This window comes from Micropterus salmoides, unplaced genomic scaffold, assembly GCF_014851395.1.
Source record: "Micropterus salmoides isolate LMB-PRFRI ecotype aquatic unplaced genomic scaffold, ASM1485139v1 Ms_hic_scaffold_1, whole genome shotgun sequence".
Lineage (NCBI taxonomy): Eukaryota > Metazoa > Chordata > Actinopteri > Centrarchiformes > Centrarchidae > Micropterus > Micropterus salmoides.
In genome coordinates, this window is record NW_024040040.1 from 58718134 (window position 1) to 58742215 (window position 24082).

General features: G+C 42.7%; 1 protein-coding gene across 3 annotated transcripts; it reads right to left on the reverse strand.

Annotated features, from left to right (window-relative positions):
- Positions 1-1563: 1563 nt before the first annotated feature.
- LOC119914333 (zinc finger protein 444-like) lies at positions 1564-23675 on the reverse strand. Of its 3 annotated transcripts, XM_038733586.1 has the most exons (5): positions 23199-23675; positions 13893-13969; positions 13267-13402; positions 8008-9072; positions 1564-7839 (listed from the first exon to the last, which is right to left on the reverse strand). In XM_038733586.1, the coding sequence occupies exons 1-4, from the start codon at positions 23473-23475 to the stop codon at positions 8045-8047; spliced, it is 1518 nt and encodes a 505-aa protein (XP_038589514.1). In that variant the 5' UTR covers positions 23476-23675; the 3' UTR covers positions 1564-7839; positions 8008-8044. The 3 variants fall into 3 exon arrangements, with proteins under 3 accessions (XP_038589514.1, XP_038589523.1, XP_038589505.1); XM_038733595.1 differs by having other exon boundaries at positions 1564-9072; positions 13267-13381; XM_038733577.1 differs by having other exon boundaries at positions 1564-9072.
- Between the last annotated feature and the right edge of the window lie 407 nt (positions 23676-24082).

The window sequence follows — 24082 nt, forward strand, 5'->3', positions numbered from 1 at the left end:
GATATATTGTGGAAATCCTCATCACATCAACCCCGTAATCATAAAACAGAAACACAGTGCAGTGACATTATGGTTTACTGTCACTAGGTTAATTCTCTTTTTGCACTGATCAGGCCAACTGTCCTAGCCTCCTGATTCCATCTCTGTGGAAGCTAAATGTTTACTGATCACCTGACAGTGATGGGTAGGCTAATTCCAGTTGTAGCGGTAATGACCAATTATTGTGAAAACCATAAAATCTCTTGAAGTGAACTAAATAATTTAATGTGAGCTTGTTACATAACGTGGTCAAACTTACCACAGGTGACACAAAGTTGGCAAACTGCACAGCAGACTTACCTGGACAGGAAAAGGATGAACCAGATCCTGAATCACGAGCTGTTCACGAGTTGAAACCATAAACCGGGCTACAGTCCTTTTGCTTGTTGTCTCCTATAGATGAGCATGACGCTAGTAGTGTAGTGAATATCCTGTAAACTCATGGGAGGCAATGTAGCTATCGCCCCCTGCTGGTGTAACTAATAAACTGCTTTTAAACTTACAAATATCTTTTTACAGATCTCGACGGGACAGATTGGACAAAATTCCACAAATGCGTAAAAAGGAAGTCACAAATGTAACGTGACTTGCAAATTGACAGGAAGTGATCCGCAAATGTGCAAAAACTGTTTTGTGTGTATAAATGGTTCCACAAATGTGTAAATAACACTTTGTATGTAAAATAAAAAGATGTAAAGTTTTGTGCAGATGTGAGCATGTACACTGAAGTTACAACAACTTCCTGTTTCATGGCAAAGACTTTAACTTTGCCGCCATGCCACTGCCACGCCGTTAACTGCAAACTCACAAGTTTTGCAACATGGCTTCATCAATGTGTTGATATGATATGTCCAACCTGCTCGGAGTAGTACATTACAGCATAAAACATGTCATTTCCATTTGCAAGCAGGTGGCGCTATGACTTTGAGTGAATAATGGCATATGGATGTGTTCAGTGCGGGGCTCTTATAATGTATTCCAAATTTGGTGCAGATGTGAACATGTAGACTGAAGTAACAATAACTCCCTGTTTTATGGCGAATCATCAATTTTGGATCGACTCTAGGAGGAGTTTGTTAAAGTATGCACCCTGTAAATGGTTAAAATTGCACTTTCAGTTCAAAATGGCGGACTTCCTGTTGTATTAAGGGTATGGGTCCTTGAAGCTTTTTTGTGTCTTGATATGATACATGTCCCCCAAAGATTCTGTGCATGTAGGTTGAATGTGTCTGAGTGGCTAATTTTTTCCAGTTTTGTAGGTGGCACTAGCGAGCCATTTAACCACGTCCATGTGCAGGACCCATAACATACGTAATTTTTGCCACTTCTGACATGTGTGCTAAGTTTGCTGAGTTTTCGAGCATTTTTAGGCCGCCAAAAATGAGCTTATCTTGCAGAAAAAAGAAAAAAAAAATCCCTCCAGTTTCAATAGAGACCTTGCATGGTTCGTGATCGGGCCCTAAAAATCCCTTCAGTTTCAATGCCCGAAATAGCTAATAGACACTTATAACAGGACCAACTTCATTGCAAACCATTTACATGTTTAATGATACCCATAGATTTTAAAACACTGGAACATTTCATGAAATAATACTAAAAGGCAAAATATTTGTTTTAGCTGTGCAACCTACAGCTAGTGCCAATTACATCCAAACACCTACACATACAAACACGACGCTCTGATATATGTTTTTACTTAACATCTTTTTACAGTCCTTTTTGCAGTCCTTGAATTGTATGATTGACATTTAAAAAAATTTTAGTTACACCTCAGGTTTCAACCTGTAAAAAGTTGAGGAAGGGAGGTTAAAACATTGCAGGCCTGCAACAATTAAGCTTTTACCTTAAAAAAATAATATATTCAGGTTTCACAGCCCAATTCTGGAAATAAACCTAGAGGTAATCTTCTGGACAACAGCATATTACATCTTCCCCAATATTCTTGAGAAATGACGAGTGAATAAATGTTCTGACAATCAGTGTGACAGATGTAATCATGAACAAGAAGGTGCAGGCCTGCACTACAAGATGTAAAGTGCCAACATTTACTATCCAACACTAGGGTGCCTTGAGAATCATTAATGATACTGTAGCAATATAAGTAACATAAGCCTAACCAAGGACAAGGGTTGAAAATTAGTCATGACTAGAAACCTGTATGCATGGCATCTACTCTGTGTATTTTATGAAGCAATGTCTCATGCATTTGTCCCTGTCAAATAAACAAGCATTTATTATAAAATTAACAGTGGATGATGTGTGATAAATACATCAGGAAAAACAAATTGTGTATCAGCACTGCATCCAAATTTTGCCCACGACTTTGATATAGAGTTATGGGAAAATTTAAAGTGCTTTAAATGAAGTGTTGGACACACCATTTCTGACCATACAGTTCAGAGACCAGGTCCAGGCGTGGTTAGTCTAGTTTAACACAAAGACTACAGTCAGGCGGAAGCAGTTAGCTTGTTAGCTAGCTCCATCATAAAAAGACAAGTGCAAGAAGTCAAAACCTGTTCTATCTTTATGTTGTATCCGAGTAGCAACATCTGGGCTAAAAAATTAAGCCAACGCGGAAGTGCCACTTGAGGCTGGCTTCAAAAGCGAGTCAATCCCCATAGACCTCCATGTTAGGTCCAACTTTACAGCAGAAATAAACATGTTACAGCCTGGTACAATACATCTCAACAGCCAGTTTCCCCCTTTATGACTCAGCTGTGTGGTGGGTGAACTTTTACAATGCATCCAGAAAGTAGTCACATAGCCTTATTTCAAAATGGATGAGATTCATTATTTTCCTAAAATTCTACAAACAATACTCTAAAATGACAATGTGAAAGAAGTTTGTTTGTAATCTTTGCAAATGTATTAAAAATAAAAAACAAAAAGAACACAAGTACATAAGTATTCACAGCCTTTGCCGTGACACTCAAAATTGAGCTCAGGTGCATCCTGTTTCCACTGATCATCCTTGAGATGTTCCTACAACTTGATTTGTGTTCACCTGTGGTAAATTCAGTTGATTGGACATGATTTGGAAAGGCACACACCTGTCTATATAAAGATCCCACAGTTAAGTTGTCAGAGCACAAAGCAAGCCAAGTCCAAGGAATTGTCTGTAGACCTCTGAGACAGGATTGTATCGAGGCACAGATCTGGGGAAGGGTACAGAAAAATTTCTGCAGCATTTAAGGTCCCACTGAGCACAGTGGCCTCCATCATCTGTAAAGGTTGGAACAACAAGGACTAGGGATGGGGATTGTTAATTTTTATTGATACTGATACTGACCATTATTGAGACCGCTTAACGATCCGAGTCCCAACGGGCATGAGCTAGGCCTGCAAGGCATGAGGAAAATATTCAATGTGCGATAACATTGTTTTAGATTGAGATGACATATGACTTGCAATAAATAAACTAATACTGAAGTGTGCATATTAGTTGCCTGGTTGTTTTTCTATTAATTATAGGATTAAAACTGAATATTTTAAATACAACTAAATGTTGTTTCTAGAGCAGCAACACTGTTTACAACAGCAAAGTCACTATAAACTCAATATCTGACACCACAATACTGAGTGATGTTTAGATCGAATGAAAAACTCAGTCAGCCGGCATGTTTCTACTATTTGTAGTAGCTTGTTTCACTCCCTTGATTGAATCCGTCTCCTTCAGTTCTCTTAACACTCACAGACCTAACATACCTCTGCTGCAAATACGTCAGCGTGCCCCGCTTCTTTCCGGCTCTCTCTCCCTGTATGTTTGCTCTGGTGACTTTTTCCATCAGTAGTAAGCTACGTTATATCAAGTCGCCAGGGGGAAAAAAACAAAAAAAACCAGAACTTCTCTTCTGGACTTTTCCACCCACGATTCCGTTCACAGCAGCAGCTGCGCTGCATGTTGAGGAGGCATGTTGACGATGTAGCCTTTCAAAACAAAACTTACGTGGTAGCTAACAAATGACATCTGACTGGTGTGTTCACTGTCGCTCTACCTGGTCCGCGCTTGTAAAACATACCGTAAAACTTTGATTAATAGCCTAGGCTATTATTTGCTAAAATCACTGAATTGACCCTGCCTATATTTTGGACAGGAGTCCATATGGGAGGGGCCTTTAATTCCTGCACAAAACTGAAATAGGCTACTAAGAAACAGTTTATTTTAAACAGAATATTACTTGTATAAAAATGATCAAATACAAGTCATTCATTTGATCTAGCTCCTACAGACTGCTTATGCACTTTTATTTTGAAGGCAGCAACATAACAAACAACAACATGGAGCAGGATGAGACAAGTTAGTAGACAGAGAGCGATGGACTTCACATGACAAGATTCACAACTTAGATAAATTTTTCTGAAAAGCTGTTTTGATTCTTTTGATGGGTGGACCCTTCCAGACTAAAGGAAGATGATAATCAAGGAACGGACACATTTGGACTTAACGAGTGCTTCATAGGTAACGGGAGTTCTTTTTGTAAATCTCTTGTACCATGCTGGTTACACAGGTAAATCTATAAGAATTAGACTTTGGGACTTGTTTCCATTAAATTAACTGTTGAATTGTGCAGAATCTAACCGATGTAACGATGTTCATACTGAAATAGGCTATTGATAATACCTTTAAACATTAATATTTGTATTAACGATTTAAGCAGCTAAAGCGGGTGACCCCACGGGGTTTAAGAGGTTTTATACATCCAAAGAACTTCTATAAAAGCCAGACCAGGCGTTTAATGGGGACCTGCGTTTATTTGTCAAAATGTGTTCCCACACCAGGCCAGGAAACGGGCTAGGCGACTCAGCAATTAATTAAAATTTTATGGTACATTGTGTCGGCCACGACTTATTTACGTAATAACTCTGTTTCTCTGAAAAATGCTACAATGTGTCGCCAAATACACCTGGGTGGTCATTAATATACCTGCGGGACCCGCTGAAGTAAAGTGTATGTGTATGGACTGAACCGTTTTTCTTTTCACAAGCCAGGTCTTCCGGCACTGTCTCCCTCCATGGTGTTAAAGAGTTTGAGTAGACGGAGGGAGGGACGGGGCTGCGCGGTGAGGGAGAAAGATGAGCAAACGCTGGCAAGATGTTACGGAAACATAATTAACTCAACATTAAACTATACGGTATAAACGCTCTTTTGAAATTATATATGTATACCTCATTATACCGATATACCGTCATGCCAAGTTAAATCAGATTTGACTCTCGAGACATAACGTTACGTTGTAGGACCCGCTAGTCTCGATAGCAGTATCGATAAGATCACACATTTTCGGGTTTTGATCCCTAACCAGGACCCTTCCTAGAGCTGGGCGCCTGGCCAAACAGAGATCGGGGTAGCATAGCCTTAGTCAGGGAGGTGACCAAGAACACTCTGACAGAGCTCTGTGTAGAGAGGAGAACCATCTCTGCAGCACTCCACCAATCAGGCCTGTATGGTAAAGTGGCCAGACGGAAGTCACTCCTCACTCAGTAAAAGGCACATGACAGTCCGTCTGGAGTTTGCTCTCAGATAATGAGAAACAAAATTCTCTGGTCTGATGAAACAAAGATTGAAGATTAATTGACTCTTTGGCCTGAATGGTAAGCGTCATGTCTGGAGGAAACCAGGCGCTGCTCATCACCTGGTCAATACGATACATAACTTGTCAGATCAAGATGAGGGAAAGATGAATGCAGCAATGTACAGAGACATCCTTGATGAAAACCTGCTCCAGAGTGCTCTGGACCTCCAGAGCAGACTGGGGCGAAGGTTCATCTTCCAACAGGACAATGACCCTAAGCACAAATCCAAGATAACAAAAGAGTGGCTACAGGACAAGTCTGTGATTGTCCTTGAGGGGCCCAGCCAGAGCCCAGACTTCAACGCAATTAAACATCTCTGGAGAGATGTGAAAATCGCTGTGCACAGACACTCCCCATCCAACCTGATAGAGCTTGAGACGTCCTGCAAAGAAGAACGGGAGAAACTGCCCAAAAATAGGTGTGACTAGCTTGTAGCATTATTCTCAAAAAGACTTGAGGCTATAATTGGTGTCAAAGGTACTTCAACAAAGTCTGTGAATACTTATGTACATCCGCTTTTTTCGTTTTATTTTTAATTTGCAGAGATTTCGAACAAACTTCTTTCATGTTATCATTATGGGGTATTGTTTGTAGAATTTTGAAGGAAATTCGTCCATTTTGGAATAAGGCTGTAACATAACAAAATGTGGAAAAAGTCAAGCACTGTGAATACTTTCCAGATGCACTGTATATATCTCAACCCTCTAAATTATATCAAGGCTTAAAGTTATGCTTAATTAAGGGCAGGCCGCTTTGAGTGACAGGTGTGTGCCCTCTCAGGTGGCTAGCCACTAGGTGGTTCAGCAGTCAGGCTATATTCAGCCCACCCTCAGCTCTATATGTTTGCTTTCAGACTGCCTGGTTGGATTACAGTGTTGAATGCTGGCTTCAAAAAGCCGGATCACCATGGGAAAGCACACATGGCTGCAGGATTATACCGCAAACATATGAATGAACAAATGTGGCATAATGGCAGGGTTTTTTTTCTGCATTTATGGGATCTCTATGAAAGTGGCTACGGTGTTAGAGAGAGAGAGAGGGGTTGCTGAGCGAATATCTGCACTGCGCGCAGCTCTAGTGTGAAGTATGAGTTTACCCATTTTACATAGTAAAAAAAAAAATCCAATATGGGGCGGTCAGTATTGATATTGTGGCAGGCCGCCACAAATAAATCCATGTCTGGGAAACACTGACATTTCAAGGTTGGGTTCATTGGCAGTAAAGACGGTGATTAAGAATGTCAACCGTATTATGAAGATTGCACTTTAAAATGCAGTGTTTCACTGTCAGAGACAATTTAGAGGAGACATGCCACTCAATCACATCCTCAATACAACTCTATGGGGAAAGCCCGTAACGGCAAAGATAGCGGTTATCCCACCCCTCCCGCTAGAAAGCCAGTAGTCTGCTTTTAACAGCACAAAGCGGGAAACATATTTCAGATTTTAATGCTGATTCTGTTTATGTAGTTTTTATGTCCCAGTGACCAGTAAAACTGCAGTTCTGGCTATCTCCCCATTCATTCAGATAGGAGCCTGGTCTTGTTAGTCCGAAATAGCTGCCCGGAGGCGTTGCCAAGATGGCTGCCGAGTTGCACGACTTTCCTAACAGGTCACTGTTCATCTCAGAAACCTGCTTCTACTTTTTCATTACTACATAAAGTATGTTGACTACATAAAACATTTTAGTAAGACAGTTTTGGAGTTGTTGGAATGTGTAGCGGTTTCCCTTTTTACTTAGCTAGGCTAACTAAGCTAGCAGGTTCCCCCTGCTTCCAGGGAACTCTACTGAGGCAACATGCTATCTTTTCATATCGACACTTTGCTGAGTGAGAAATTAAATCTTGTAGTGCCAGCAGTCCTAAAACAAACAGTGTCTGAAAATGTGAATCTGGTTTTAGAAGTCACAGAAGTTATTATTTAATACTAATACTAGAGAGCTGTTGGGTGCACAAAATATGGTTCTGTTCATTCTATTTCACAGGATGGTCAATGGACAGTCCAGGTACACTGATTATGGCTGTGCCATGACCCTCTCCCACTGGATCATGTGTGTTAGCTATAGAAACCAGATAGTCGGTCACAAACAAGATCATTTGATAACAAATAGATGGATTAAGTGTCATCAACACCGTCTCCGGCAGTCTTTTACAGTCCACTCTGGGATCCTCTCTCAGTTTGAAGCAAGGAGTAAGAAAAGGTTGAGGGGACTTTAGTGGAAATCAACCTAAAAACAAAAATCCCATATTACTGCTTTGATCTAGAACAAATAGCAACTGTGTGCCAGGATACAGCCTTGCTTCTAATTTGTTCGTGCTTACATTAGATGCTAGAATTCCCATATGAAGAGATTTCAATCATTCACCCTTCAGAGTCCAAACTACACAAGGATTACCTCCAGATGCCAGGTTCCACCTCATCCAGCAGTCAGCCTACAGGCCACACTGGGACTGCTGACGGTGTCTGCGAACGCTACACATTTGGCTGAAGGACTGTCCACAGCGTGAGCAGCTGTAGGGCTTCTCCTGCGTGTGGACTGTGCGGTGCCTCTTCAGGTGGCTGGACGAGATGAAACTCTTCCCGCACAGCGTACATCGATAACGCCTCTCCCCGGTGTGGATGAGGAGGTGGACCCGCAGGTTGTTGGGCTGGGCAAAGCCCTTTCCACAGTGGGGGCAGGTGTAGGGTCTCTCCCCTGTGTGTACCCGTTGGTGCAGCTCCAGGGCGGCTGCACTGGGAAAGACACGCCCGCACACAGCACACACCACAGGTTCTTTAGCAGCAGCAGCAGCAGCACCGCTCCTGTAAGGCCGCCTCTGGCTGGTAGTGGTGGCAGATGTAGCTGTAGGAGGAGCAGGTGGAAGAGGTGGTGCAGCAACAACAGCAGCAGCGGCGGCTGCGGCCATGTCGAAAGAGGCAGCAAAAGCAGCCATTTCATGAGCGCCACTTGTAAAGAGCATGGTTGGGGGGCCATCTAGACTGTCTCCTCCTCCCTGCGAGGCGAAGGAGGCAGAGGGGTGGCCAGTTTCTGAGTTCCCTATACCCAGTTGTGCTACTGCATACGCTGCACCAAGATGGCTGACCCTCTCCTGCATCCAAGCCAGGTCCAGGCTGTTGAGGCGATCAGGGCTGGACTCATCTGAGGCTACAGGGGCTGACAGCTGAGAGGAATGAAGTTCATCTTCTGTAGTATCATCTGTCTGGATCTCTGGTTTTAGAGCACCATCTCTAAGGCTCCTTCCAAGGTCACTGCGAGCAGCCTCAGGGGCTGGGACCCCCCCACTGCCGACTGTCAAACTGTTAACCAGAGGCTTGGTGGCTTTACGTTTCGCTCGAGGCCTGCAGGTCAGGTCCATTGAGGCGTCAGTTGGGGAGGAGGAGGGCTGGGGGGTGGAGGAGGTGGAGACACCAGTGTCAAGAACAATATCACAGGAGGGGGGTTCCTCACTGGGCTCCAGGGCTGAAGAAGGGAAGACAGGCACAGAAAAACACGGTGAGTGGCGTTAAAGAAAAAGATCATTCATAAAACATTATTGCTGTACTGTTCAGTTCTCAACTCTCAAAAGGAGCTAGGCTAGGCTATGGCGAATGAGGACTGACAGGAAGTGTGTTAAAAACTATAAATAAAACAGACGGGAACAAATCTAGGCTCGATCTGACCCAAGATCAATGTCAGAACAATGTTGGAATGTTGTTTTCTCTGGGCCCCTACCAAATCTGACCAGTGATGACTCTTTCACACCCAAGTTGGAAATCACTGCAGCCAATTCTTTTTGTTATAGTGTACCAAGCACCTGGCCCCGTACTCTGAATTCTTATCTGAATTTGCATTTTCTGCCAACTTTTTTGTCTTGTTACCTGGAGTTTTTAGTTAGTAAAAGTAAATATAGAACTTTTAGCGATTTGGATTGCACTCTACCTCACACTTCTGGTGATCCCTGGAAGTCTTGGACTAAATTGGTGAAAGACAAAGCTGGCTTGTGTACACATGGGAACTCCAGCTGACATTGCAGACTCGGGTTGGAGTCTTTGATTCTCGACTGCCAAGGAACTGTGTGGATTTATTAAGGCCATCTGCCCTGTCAAGTGTATGGAGAGAGTCATAGTGACTCGTCTGATGTTGTCTGTTGGGAACCACCTTGACCCACTTCAATTTGCTCATAGGTGTGGTCAGAGCACTAAGGATGCAACTCTTGCATTAGTTAACACTCTGCAGATGTCTAAAAGTTACACCAGAGTTTTGTTTTTGCAGAGGCTATCTGACCTTGGTGTCAACGGCTGGCTTACTTTATGGATTAAGGACTTTCTTTCCCAACGGCGCCAGAGAGTGTCTTTGAATGGCATTAGTTCAGAGCAACTTGTTGTAAATACAGGTGCACCCCAGGGCTGCGTCTTATCACCCGTACTGTTTGCTATCTATACCAACGAGATGACGATCCAGGACTCCACTTCCTATTTATATAAGTACGTGGATGATATGGCTTTGGTTGGTTTAATGCCTGAAGGAGAGAAGGGTGGGAAGAGAGCATATTTTAATCATATTGCCAAATTAATTAGCTGGTGTTCAAACAGTGCTCTAGTCATAAATGCCAGTAAAACTAAGGAGATGGTAATCTGCATTAATGACCATCCTGTTGACATTGAACTTTAAATACTTAGTCACCCTATTTGACAGTAGTGAGTTTTACAACAACCTCTGACTATCTCTATAAAAAGGCTATGCAATGTATGTATTTGTTGAGGAAGTTGAACAGCTTCTCTGTAAGCAAAAATACCCTAGAGTTTGTCTACAGAAATCTCGTGAAGAGCGTTCTCACGTACAACCTATCAACATGGTATCGTAATCTTGGGGCTAAGAATAGGTGCAAACTGACTAGAATTGTGAATATGGCTGGGAAAATCATACGTAAGCGCTGCAAGCGGTGTCGCCACGTAGCAGGACATCCCACGCACCGAGCAGAGGAGGTGGGACATAGCTTCGTCGTCAGACCCTTGGGGTGGAGGAAAGAAGCCCGAGAGAGTAATCATCCTCGACCAAAAAGAGTGGTGCTCTTAGGCATGAATGCAGGGTTAGGGCGCAGGATCCTAAGACATGACAGAGCCACAGAGAGGGCAGCCAGATTGCTGACCCTCTTGGCCAGCGCAACAGAGAAAATGATCTGCTTGCGACATCGGAGGCAGGCTGCATGACTGCTGTTCGGCCGTAAATTATATTTACTTAATTATTCAGTAAAACCATATGTTATTGTGACTTGGCCACTGACAGTGTGGAAGAGCTGTGCGTGACGGCAGTGGTGAGTATTGCGAATTGCACCCCCCCTCCCCTAGCGAGCAGTATAGCTACGGTGACTGAGACTGGACAAAGATGTCTTCTATGAGATAAAAGAGATTTCCATTCAAGAAATTAGGTTTCTTTAGATAGATGTGTTAAGAAATTATATAAATCATGTAAAACCAAATGTTTTTCTGAATATTATTGTTACTTTTCACTAATAAACAACAGCCACATGAAGACATGAAGTGCTACAAGATGTATCATGTCGCAAATTCGGAAAGTGTTTATTATTGGTCACTTGATAGGCACACGGTCTTCTTATATATCACCATTAGCAGTATAAATAAATACATGTTTTCCAGCAGGGCAGTAAAATGTGAAGTTTAGCTGCTGATCTGAGCTTCTCTGCTTTTACCGTTTTATTGCCAATAATATTCATCAGCTGTTTGTCTCAGGAAGGTAACAGCACATTTCTGTCCACGTAACAAAGCCATGTCAGAGCGCTGGAGAAGAACTACATGAAATTACAATCCAACTACATATTTTAGTTTAGCTGGCTGATCTGAGCTTCGATGCTGGAAGCTGACGTTTATTTATTGCCAATTAGTGATCAGCTGATTCTCACTAAAGTAACATACAAAGCCAAAACAGAGCTCTGGAGAGAGAGAGAGAGAGAGAGTAACTCCATGAAATTAATTCAACTAACATAACACCACAAGCCAAAGCACAGCGCTGGAGAATAAACCAATCCAACTAACAATAAATGTTTTTCTACCAGGTAGTAAAAGTTTAGCTGCCTCATGCTTCCATGCTCTAAGCTAACGTTATGGTGTTATTGCCAATTAACGTTACTGATCAGCTGATTGTTGGCAAAGCCAAACCACAGGCTGGAGAATAAGTAGGCGCCATGAAATTAATCCATTTCACACCACTGCGGGGGAACAATGTCATGGTTCTCTGTGATTATGGACAGCTTCTAGCGAAAGCTATCAAACAACAGTTTTAATTTTCATCGCTGAAGTCTGAAACTTATTTACCTATCCAGCAGAAAACAGACAACTTCAGCTACGCTTTGAAAACATCTGTCCCACATTATAGCCTTCCATCTGGGAAAATCCCAAAAAATCTGTAATTTCTGCCGTCAACTGTCTGTCCCGACTCCATCTGGCTCTCATGCTAAATAACACGTTGTGTCAATAGCAGCAAAAAATAAAAATAAATAATACTTTGATAGCGGTGCTGAAATAGATCTCAGTCATGGCAGTTACTCACATAATCACTTCCTCTTTAGTGGTTTTGCCTACAAAATAAAAGCGCAAGAAGCTTGTTTACTGTAATGCAGTATTTGGAGTTGAACTGCGCTTTTACTTTGAAACATTCTGAACAACATTAAAAGTCTATAGCCTGCTTGACACACCTCTGAATGAGCCGTCAGAAAACATGCCGTAATCTGAGGAACATTCGCTGCTGAATCCACAGGTTGAAGAGAGAATAAAAAAGTTGCCTCAAGATGGGATCAAACACTAAACCCTTGGGTTTTCAGTCCTACATCTTACCGACCGAGCTAACCAAGTAACATGTTGATGCAGATCAATATTATGGCTTTTATTCTCATACACCATCTAATGGTTGAAAATATTGCCCCAATGTAACATTTGCCAACCCCAGCAGTATATTATTGCTACTTCTTCTTCTTCTAACATACTTATTCAACATAGTGATGAGTGTCTGCACTGCCTGAATTGTACCAGAAGTAAAACAAGAAGAACGTAGTGTCGAAACGCACTCTGTAGCGCCGTTTCTGTTTTCTGCTACAGTAGAAACATGACGATGCAATGTGGCGACGTCCATGGAAGGGGGTGCCTGAGGTTATGGAGATATTAATGTCTCATTCTAAGGTAATAAAAACATAATGGTTCATTACGTAAGGTCTTTACACATCACTGAAAACATAGTTATGGATCTTATATTGAATTTCTGTCAATAAATCCTCAGAAATATTACACACTGAACCTTTAGAAGGAAGGTTTTCCTTGCCTGTGTCGCCATGTGCTTGGCATATACGTGTCAGTAAAACTGAACTGAAATTAATTAGTGACACCTCAGAGGTTGATTCTTGACCTAGGGAAGACTCAAAGTGCATCTGATGGCCATTGGCTACTAGGTGAACCTATAGTTTAGAATGTTTTATCACAAAATGTTTGCTGTGACTAAGGTGTATTAATGAAGACAAACTGACCAGTCGACTGAAACTCTTCATCGGCTATCCTCTAGTTTATCTTCATTTCTGCTTTGTTTTTATTAAAACCAGAGTAAACATTGAAACAACATGAAGAATCACTGAAACAATGTTTTAATCATGTACAGAGCCACACTCACCAGCAGACAGGCCACACTCTGCCCTGATGTTGACCTCCACCTTTAGGTCCAGGTTGCAGTCATCTTTCTCCACTTTCTCCTGCTTCACCAGTGGCAACACCTTGGTTTCCTCCTGCTGTGATACAGTGAAAAGCAGCTGGAACATGACAAGACGTATCTGCATTTATCAGGTGTATTCATCACACAGAATGAATGTAGAACTCAAACTTGTCACCATGTTCATACAAATGGGTTAGCTGAAATGCACAATGTCACAGCAGATATGAATGTCAAGCTAGAAATCCTTCACAACACATTGTGCTATGTAAGCTTGTGACGGAAGCAGCAGGAAGCTATAGCCAAGTTATTTCAGGTTAATTCCTGCTGTCAAATGTTAATCACATAACACATTTCACTTTTGTAAACTGTATGTTCAATGTGTTGTTGTGGTTTTAGCAGTTTGGTCTACTTGAGTGAACACGACACCACAGAGGTTAAAGTTTCCAGGTCACCTGTGAGTGTGTGTCATTTCTAGTGCCTTCTTTTGTTTGTATGTAGGGGTATGTAGGGGTAGCCTTACAAACCTGCCTGAAATACAAGTCTCAATAGACCATATTTTGAAATAAATTCTGCTGATTAATGTTTACCTTTGAAATGCGATGCAAGGGTTTGTCTTCAGAGGCAGCATGGAGAGGCAACACCAGAGGCTGATGGTCGTCAGATCCTGAAAAACAGCACAGAACACTGAGCAAATTTCGTCCACCAGTTTGCCTGCCTTTTGAACTTTTGGCTAACTGAATCATCATTTAGAAAATGAAGTCTTTCTCTTCAAAATCATTTCTTAGCTTCTGAGTGAGCTCACATTGTGCTATCTTATTTCTGATCTTGAATGCTTGAACGCTATTCTAATGTAAAAATATCAGATTTCTGTCACTGGGAGAGAAAATGTGGTAATGTAGCAGGAAAAAAAAACCCTAATAGGATAAATACAACCATTTGTTGATAGGAGCAGAGATGGAACAAGTAGCTTAAAAGGCGCCCCAAAACTGCTTGTTTATATCCCAGCATGCACAGGACAAAAATACAGGAATCTAGACAGGTTCCAGTCTACAGGTAATTTACAGGACAACAATCAGCTGAAGGTTTTTCATTTGAATTCCACAAAAAACAAGCAGTAGGGATGAATACATACAGAGGATGAGAGGGGTTGTCCATGATGGCTTTCAGCTTTCCTCTCATCCTCCTCTCAGTCACTGCCTCCACACTGTCCAGTTCCATCCCACCACTGAGCTGGCCTTCTTCACCTGCTTGCCCAGTTTGTTGGCGCCACAAGTGCCCGATGCCACCTCCCCAGCACTCCACGGCAAAGAATATGACACTGGCCACTACAGACTTCCATAGCAGCCTGCTGCACACAACGAAGGACCTGAGCCTCCTCAGGAAGAACAGCCAGCTATGACCTTTCCTGTAGAGGGCCTCTGTGTCGTCTCTCCAGTCCAGTTGTTTTTGAGTTGCACCCCAGGAATGTGAAGATATCTACTATCTCTATCCCCTACCCCTTATTACGACTGGGGTGTACATGGGGCCTCTTACTCCGTCTGAAGTCCACCACCAGCTCGTTGGTTTTTCCTATGATGAAAGGAGGTGGTTGTTGTTGCACCATCCACTGAAACTCTCGATTAGGTCTTTGTAATCCTCCTCCCTGTCATCAGTAAAACAGAAGATGAAGGAGGAGTCCTCTGAGAACTTCTTTAGGTGTGGGGAGTTCTCCAAGATTTTTGGGCCAACCTACCTGCTGAGTTTCTTCAAAAACTTTGTGCAAGTGTACCTAGAAGAACTGATGCTGTTTCAAGGCAAGTAGTGGTCACACCAAATATTGATTTGATTAAGATTTTCTTCTGTTTGCGCACTTGCAATTTGTTAATTGATAAATATAATTTAATAACATGTCTATTTTTGAAAGCATTCTTACTTTATAGCATTTTTACATATTCCATCCCATGTTCACCGCTCTGAGAATACAGGGCCCTGTCTAGTTGAAAAGCAATCAGCAGGCTGCTGGGCCTTTTTCTCTCGTGCCCCTCCTTTGGAATAACCTCCCTGTTGACAGACTGTGTGATTCTGTTGGGGCCTTTAAATCCAAACTCATATTTTCACCATAGCTCTTTCCTTACTTTCACCTATCCCTGTGCAAGTCCCTGACTCTGGATCCAGCAAAAGAGTCAGACCATCACACTTCCTCCTTCGTGTTTGACAGTTTGTTTCACACACAAAGGACATCGCATGATGAACCGAAGATTTCAAATTTTGATTCATCGGTCCTTAAGACCTTCTTTCAGTCTGTTAGTAGTCCCCATGCAAGCCTCTTTTTCTCATTTTACCATCTTAGCAATACTGTTCTTAATGCCACTTGACCTCACACCCGCAGCTGGAAGTCTTCTCTGACTTAGACTTCCTTACCAGTGTTACGCTGTGCCTTCAGCTGTCCGAGAGTGTGGTAACACAGTCTGTTCCAACACATTTTATGTGTGACCTCACTTTTCATAATAACAGATGTTGTACCTGATTGCCACCAATGAGCCTGCTATTAACAATTTCTATCAGCTTAGTAGTGAGTGGATGATAACCTGGGAGAATCAGGTACTTCTTTAGAAAGAAAACATAACAAAAAAAGAATTATTTAGTATGGGAGGTGGCTGCACATTACCCAGACAAACGCAGAGCAACTCAACCAACACCAACCATTGGATCAGTGTGCGCCGTCAGTCTGTGTCTGTGGAAGGACTGTTACAGCTCAGGTGCCATGTGGAAAACGCTATGAGATAACTGTTGTTGTGAACTGGCGCTATATAAATAAAATTGAATTTAAAAGTCCAGTGAAAACTGCACGCAGCATTTTAAAGCTGTATTGCCCAGTTTCTCTAAGTCTACAGCTGCTTTTATCTGGATCAAACGGTCATAAGATGCAAATAAGCATCACTTTATGTCCATGGTAATAGCAAAGGTATGTCTTTGGTAGGTAGTAGGGATGGGGATCATTAATTTTTATTGATACTGATACCCTTACTGAGACTGCTTCATGATCCGATTCTTTATCGATACCACTATCGATACTTTACTATTATTTAGTGATGGTTATTCGTTAAGACCAGACCCAACAGGCATGAGGTAGGCCTGCATGGTATGAGGGAAATATTCAATGTGCGATAACGTTATATACTGAGATGAAATATCACTTGCGATAAAGATATATTGATATAGATATATTGAAGTGTACATATTAACTGCCTGATTGTTTTTAATTTAATATTTTAAATACAGCTAAATATCGTTAGAGCAGCAATGTTTACAACAGCAAAGTAACTCAATAACTTTATCTGACATCACTAGTGAGTGAGTTTAGAAAGAACAACATCAGCCTGGATCAGTCCCTCCTCCTCTCTCGCTGGCTGCAGGTAATGTTACCAGGTAGAAGGAGGAGCGGCTGGTTTGTCTCAGCCAACAGCTGAGTTTTTAAGACTACAGACCAGTCTGTGCTCCAGACAGACAGCTTTCTATTCAGCTTGTTTTTAACATTTGGCTAACGCCAAGCTAGCGTTAGCTGTGTTTGTATAAAACATACAGGATGAGATACTGAGGACAGAGATGATTAAATTAACCATTTCTACATTAACGTTTCCTTACAGACAGGTGGATTGATAAAGTATAGTAAGTAAAGTAGTATAAGAATTGACACTTGAGACTTAACGTTACATCATAGTACCCGCAAGTCTCGATAGCAGTATCGATAAGCTCAAAAAATTCTGGAACCGGGTCCTTTTGGAACCGGGTCTCGATCCCCATCCCTAGTAGGTAGGTAGGTTTCTTGTCACAATACAACAAGTTATAGAGTGAAATTGTGTTTTGTAACTCCCTTAATATACATTAATACATAATCAATTATGAAAAATTATGAGGCAGCTGAAACTTCTATATCTCTTCCCAGAAGGCAGCAGGGTGAACAGGCTGTGGCTGGGTGGGTACTGTCCTTTAGTATCCTTTGGGCTCTGCAGGCACCTCACAGATATCCCTGATGCTCGGGAGATGGGTACCAATGATCTTCTGAGCAGTTTGAATCACGTGCTGCAGAGCCCTCTGGTCCTGGGCCGTGCACATCCCATGCCAGTTTGTGATGTTTCCAGTCAGGATGCTTTCTATTGCTCCTCTGTAGAAGCCGACAAGCACTTGGCGCTGGAATTTGGCCTTCTTAAGTTTCCTCAAGAAATACAGTGGTTTCTGAGCTTTCTTCACCAGCGTGGAGATGTGAGACGACCACGTCAGCTTCTCTGTGATGCTGATTCCCAGGAACCTGAAACTGTTCACCTGCTCCACCTCAGCTCCACCGTCAGTCGTGGGTGTACAGCGTGAACAAGAGGGGGCTGAGCACACAGCCCTGGGGGGCTCTGGTGTTGAGCACTAGAGTGGAGGAGGTGTGTCCGCCAATCCGAACTGTCAGCGGTCTGTTTGTGAGGAAGCCCAATATCTGTAAATGTAAATGCTGCGTATTTGTATAGTGCCTTTCTAGTCTTTTCGACCACTCAATGCGCTTTTACACTACATCTGCATTCACCAGTCACACACATTCATACACTGAGCCTAAGTGCTCATTCATACACCAGTGGAACAGCCACCAGGGGCAATTCAGTATCTTGCCCAAGGACACTTTGACATGCAGCCTGGAGGAGCTGGGATTGAACCGCCGACCTTCCGATTAACGGGGCAACCCACTCTACCTTCCGCCCCATCTAATATCTAGAGTGTTGTATTTAAACCCAGAGTGCTGAGTTTGCTGATCAGTTTCATGGGGAGATTGTGTTGAACGCTGAGCTGAAATCCACAAACAGCATTCTGATGTAGGTGTTGTTTTTCTCAAAGTGTGTGAGGGCTGAGTGGAGGGCAGTGGAGATGGCGTCCTCTGTGGATCTGTTGGTTCTGAAAACAAACTGGTGAGGGTCCAGGCTGGCTGGGATGTTCTTTATGTGCTGAAGAACCAGTTTCTCAAAGCACTTCATCAGAATGGGGGTGAGAGCCACAGGGCGGTAGTTTAGTGGTGGCTGTCTTGAAGCAGGTGGGAACCCTCTCCTGAGACAGTGAGATGTTGAAAAGTAGCTGATTGGCTCAGGTTTTTAGTACATGGCCATGGATGTTATCAGGCCCAGCTGATTTACTCATATTCACTCAGCAGGACTTCTTACATCTGCTGTGATACTGGCAGTGGCCGGTCCTCTGGAGGGGGAGTAGACTTTACAGCTGGCTCCTTGTTGAGGAGATCAAAGCGAGCAGAAAAGGTGTTCCGTTCATCTGGTAACGTGGCCTCATGGTGCTTTCAGACCAAAAGCAAAGAGAGCGTTCGGGGCGGTGAGTTTACATACAAAGTCAATGCAAAGATGCATAGAGCCAGCGACAAGAAGGCAACACAAAGGAATTCGCGTGAGTTGAATATGTTCCACACTGCCCAGACGGTACTCACAAGACAGACTTGCTGTAAGCTTCTTTATCACCAGACCGAAAAGCAGCTGTTTTGGCTGACAGAGCCCTCTCCTGTCCGTTCATCCAGGCCTTCTGATTGGGGAATGATTTTATCGTTTTAGTGATCACCACATCATCAACACATTTGCTGATGTAACTGATGATATATATTCCTCAAGGTTGATGTGGCTCTCTTGGGTGGCGGCCTCTCTGACCACGCTCCAGTCTGTGCTCCCAAAACAGTCCTGTAGAGCTGCTGTAGCCTCATCTGTCCACACTTTCACTGTTTTAATTGTTGGTTTTAATCAGCTGGGTGTAAGTGGGCTGAAGAAGCAGAGAAATATGGTCTGATAAACCAAAATGGGGACGGGGGAGGGCTTTGTAGCTGCCAGGAAGATTGGTGTAGACGTGGTCCAGCGTATGTGTTCCTCTGATGGGGATGTGGACATGCTGGTATAATTTAGGTAATACTGTTCTAATATTTGTTTGATTAAAATCGCTAGCAACAATAAAAACACCATCAGGTTGTTTTGTCATGTGACTGCTGATGATCTCATACAGTTCCTGTAGTGCATGTTTTGAATTTGCATCTTGGAGGAATGTAAACAGCACCAACAGAAACGCTGGAGAATTCTTTGGGCAGATAGTATGGCCCACATCTCAACATTAAAAATTCCACATCTAATAAACATTGTCCATTCACTTTAGCTGCGTTTGACCACCAAGCATCATTTATGTAGATATACGGTCTGCCTCCCCTCATTTTACTGGAGTCCAGAGTCTGCGCGGAATAAACTCCTCCTGTCAGGTGTGACAGCTTCTTCAGGTATGCTGCTGTTATCGTTGCTAGTTATCGTTTCCAGATCCGCTGCACTCAGTCCAGTCCCCGCACTCTCTTTTCCAATATTGATTCATGTATTTCTGTCATAGGTGATCATAATTAGACGAGTTTCCGTAAAAAAAGGAGAAAATGTCTCTTGTAAGGGAGTAATTACAGTTGTTTGCAGTTTATCAGAAATCAGGCATGACATTTACATGATTATAGGCATGTAAATGTGATGCCTATAATCATTTAAATGCCTATTGTTGCAGATGAAATTTGTATTTGGTAGGCCTATAGTTAATACCCTTCTTTATATTTGGAAAACAGACTGTAGCCTTTAATTGACATGATTTTTGGCTGGGTTATATATAAAATACAGTGTCTGTCTTGCAATTATCCTTATGACTACATTATTTTAAGAAAAAGCAAAAAGTCTGTCTGAGTACCGTCTGGGCAGTGTGGAACTGGCAGTTGGTTGACTGCAACCAATTGACGCTTCGCTAAGCCCCGCCCCTGTTGGAAAAAGCAATCTCAGAAAGAAGCAGACAGTTTTGCAGTTGCATTATACATTTGAAGGTTGTATTCAGGCTGTCAAACTGACTCAAATTGACTCAAACAGATGTGAAAAAAATGAAAGATAGAAGCTAAAGCCTAACATTACCGATCACACAGTAGAAGTGAACCGCATCCCCTGACGATTGAGACAAAGGACAACGATATGAACGATCAACAATGTTCCTGTAAAGCTGGGTAGGCCTCTATTAATTATTACAGTCATTAAAAAGCAGAACGGTAGGGCTTTATTACGTTACATTCAGTAGGAAGTTAGCTAGCGTTAGCTAACTAGCATTACATTAGGAATTGCATTTATTTTAGGTTTTGGAAAGAGAATAAATCGTACTTCTTCTTTCAACCTCTCTGGATAGCCACTGTAACTATCACAAGTGCCCCAGAAACAGTGTTTGACCATATCTGTATACATAAAGCCGAAATAAGCTAGAAAGCGACTGTTTTTGCATTGAGTCAATGGCCAGCTGTGTATTCGGGGCATGGCTTAGCGAAGGGTCATTTACTGCCCAGTTTAGAATGTTGGTGCTAGTTGGGCACTGTCTGGGCAGTGTGCAGCAACCTTAAAGTTTGGTTGACATTGGTCATTGGCTGTCTATTGCTGTATTCACTGCATTAATTCATTATTGCAATGCAATCAGCGTGCACAGTAGGAATGATTACAGCCACCATTGTATAAATGGGTATGTAGATAGAGATGGGGATCGTTAATTTTTATTGATACTGATACCATTATTGAGACTGCTTAACGATCAGAGTCTTTATCGATACCACTATTGATACTTTACTATTATTTAGTAACGGTTATTTGGTAGGACATTACCCAACTGGCATGAGGTAGGCCTGCACGATATGAGAAAAATATTCAATGTGCGATAACATTGTAATATGTTAGGCTCAGGAGGTAGAGTGGGTTGCCCGTTAATTGGAAGGTCGGCGGTTCAATCCCCAGCTCCCCCAGGCTGCATGTAGAAGTGTCCTTGGGCAAGATACTGAACCTTGACCACGCTGCAGGTCAGCAACATCAGATCTTATCTTTTTCAAGTCAGCTGCTAGCCAAAAAGCTAAAAGAAGAACGAAGGAGAGAGGGGTTCTTTCTAAAGCTGTAAATACTGCCATTAGGCTTTTAGCTATGTCACACTACAAAGATACAAAGAACATTGTTTTCCGTTGTAAACTTTGTGTGACCAGCAAAAAGCTTTCAACCGTGAACAATTTTGTATCGAAGCATCTGCTAAAGCAGCACGGCAACGTGAAACTTATCCTCAATACAACTCTATGGGGAAAGCCCGTAATGCCGTATCCCACCCCTCCCACTAGAAAGCCAATCGTCTGCTTTTAACAGCCAAAGCGGGAATCATATTTCAGCCAATCGTGAGGTTCCACTGACTTAAGGGTCTGTTATTGTTCGACTGCGCATGCACGGAAGTGATGACGCATGTGTAGTAGAAGTATAACCGGTCGGGAAAAACGCTTTTTAAACCTTATTTTGGGGGAAAGTTTTCAAAGTTTTTCAGCGATTTTTATTAGATTTTAACGCTGATTCTGTTCATGTAGTTTTTATGTCCCGGTGGCATGTGGCATGACTTGCCTATAAGGACTTTGACTACACTAACGACTGCACCAGACTCCACCCTAACAATGAAATTATTAAATTCTCAGATGATACACCAATCCTTGGCCTTATGCACAAGGATAGAAGTCCAGCAGACAGAAACTGAGGAATTTGTCGAGTGGTGTGACAACTATCTTGTGCAAAATGTGATAAAGACAGAGGAGATGGTATTTGACCCAAAGGCAAGAGGTGACCCCAGGCCTGTAGTCATCAACAATGTACCCATCACTCAGGTTTGCTCTAATAAGTATCTTGGTGTACATTTTGACAATGCACTCAGCTGGAAGGCTCATGTTGATAGTCTCTGCTCCAGATTTCAACAGAGGATGCATTTTTTACATAGACAAACAAAACTTGATGTTGTTTTGTCATGCAATACTAAAGAGTATTTTAAGATATGGTATTACAGACTGCTATGGTAACCTCACAGTAGGTTACAGTCCAAATAACAGATTGCCCGTCAGGTGCAGACAGCCATGAAGATTATAGGAGTCAAAAACCATTCGCCACCCCCCAGACAATCTATGAGCAGTCGGTTATCAGACAGGCACAAACAGATGTGTCTGACCTGACCCACATACTTCACCCAGAATTTCCTGTTTAATCTTTACCCTCTAGTAGAAGATTCAGGATTCCCAAGTGCAAGCTGAACCGATATAAACATTCATTTGTACCTATCTCCATTAAGCTAATCAACACTAGCATGTAGGCCATTAGGGTTGTGCAATGTTATTGTGCAATATGTAGGCTATTTGCGTTGTGCAATATCTCATTTGTGCAATGCAGGCTGTATGGGTTGTGTCATCAGATGCAGCCAATGTGAGAAGGCCTGAATGTGTATATGTATATACTGTAGTACCTGTCTTATGTATATTAGAGCATGTGTTGAGTTGCATGTGAGTTTGTGTTGAAAGATATTATTTTTATTGTTTTTCTGTTGTTGTTTTTGTTTGCAAAGCTGCAGAATGAAACACATTTCCCTTTGGGGACAATCAAAGTATACCTTATTATCTTATATCTTATTTTATCTGGATCACCCAACATGGAATATGTGCATGGCTGAATACAATTAGAGGGGGGTTAGAAAATAGCATTTCTGTAATTCACCTGAACTGCCACAAATCCAGTCTATCCACGCATTTGGTCAAACTCCACTCAGAAGTCATTGAGGCCAGCCTGCCAAATGGAGCACTGGCGTGTGACAGGACGTTGTGTGAGCCTGTATGATGCTGCGGTCACAGTGGACGGTGTGCCCAGTAATGACAGCAGAGCTGCAAAAGTTAAAGCAGTCTTGAAGCAGGCTACAGTATGGTGTCATACTGACCAAAGACTGAACAGATCTGCTCATCAATAAACACATTGCTGTATGTATGAGGACAGTGTGTGTCATGACTCCCTCAGACCTCATGTTTCCTGACCCAGCCATCTCCATCTATTTACCTTCGGGCGGCCTAAAATGAACGGTGTGCAGTTCCTCCCGCTGAATCCGTCTCCTCATCTTCCTCTCGTAGCTCCGCATCTTCACGTCCATTTCTCGCAGTTTCTGCCGCAGGGCATCGTTCTCCTTCTCGCTCTTCTCCCGCTCCTGGTCCATCTGGGAGCGCAGCGCCGCGTAGCCATCGTCCACCAGTTTGCAGATCTCCGCCACCGCCGAATTGGCAAGTATCTCTATAATCGAGGCGATTTGCGCTTGAAAGCCAACGCAGTCCGCCATCATCGCCAGTTCTGTCTGTCTGTTCGGACGGACAGATGCGCGAGGCTGGCGGCTGCTGCTGTGCGGTGCACGCGCGTGAACAAATCCACACACCGAGGTGTGACTGGTGACATGCAAACAGCTCAGCGTGCAAATCACACTGTCTGCCGTCTTTAATGGGCTGAACGACGCTGTGGCTCTCTGAGGTGCGAGAGTCGCCTCCTGATGACGTCACTTTGTTGTTGAGCATCACTTCACAGCAGCTGTGTCTGGGTGAAGTCAGAACAGCCGCGGACAAGGTTTAGATCTGGAAGAAGCGCTGCTTACTATGTAGAAAACAAATATGATACTTACTTGCTGGAATGATTAAGGCCAAGAAGGTCCACTGTTTACTTCATCAGAATATCACATTTGATACAGAAATTGTCCATCTGTTATCTGCAACCAGAGATTCTATCCATCCGCCCACACCACAAGAGCAGTAACGTTAGCCTACACAAGGAATTTAGATCCCAAAACGACCAATGAAGGTATAAGGGAAACCTTTGGAAAATATTTTTTATTTTATTAGGGAGCCCTATTGTTTTTCTTTCTTTCTTTCTTTCTTCTTTTTCTCCACTGAATGTGTTTG

Bases quoted from the DNA above. Each gene is read 5' to 3' on its own strand.
- LOC119914333 (XM_038733586.1), bottom strand. From the start codon at position 23,475: ATGATGGCGGACTGCGTTGGCTTTCAAGCGCAAATCGCCTCGATTATA. The intron at 13,970-23,198 runs GTAAATAGATGG...GCTGTTTTTCAG, and splicing joins TCATTTTAGGCCGCCCGAAG to GATCTGACGACCATCAGCCT. The intron at 13,403-13,892 runs GTAAACATTAAT...GTCATGTTCCAG, and splicing joins CCTTGCATCGCATTTCAAAG to CTGCTTTTCACTGTATCACA.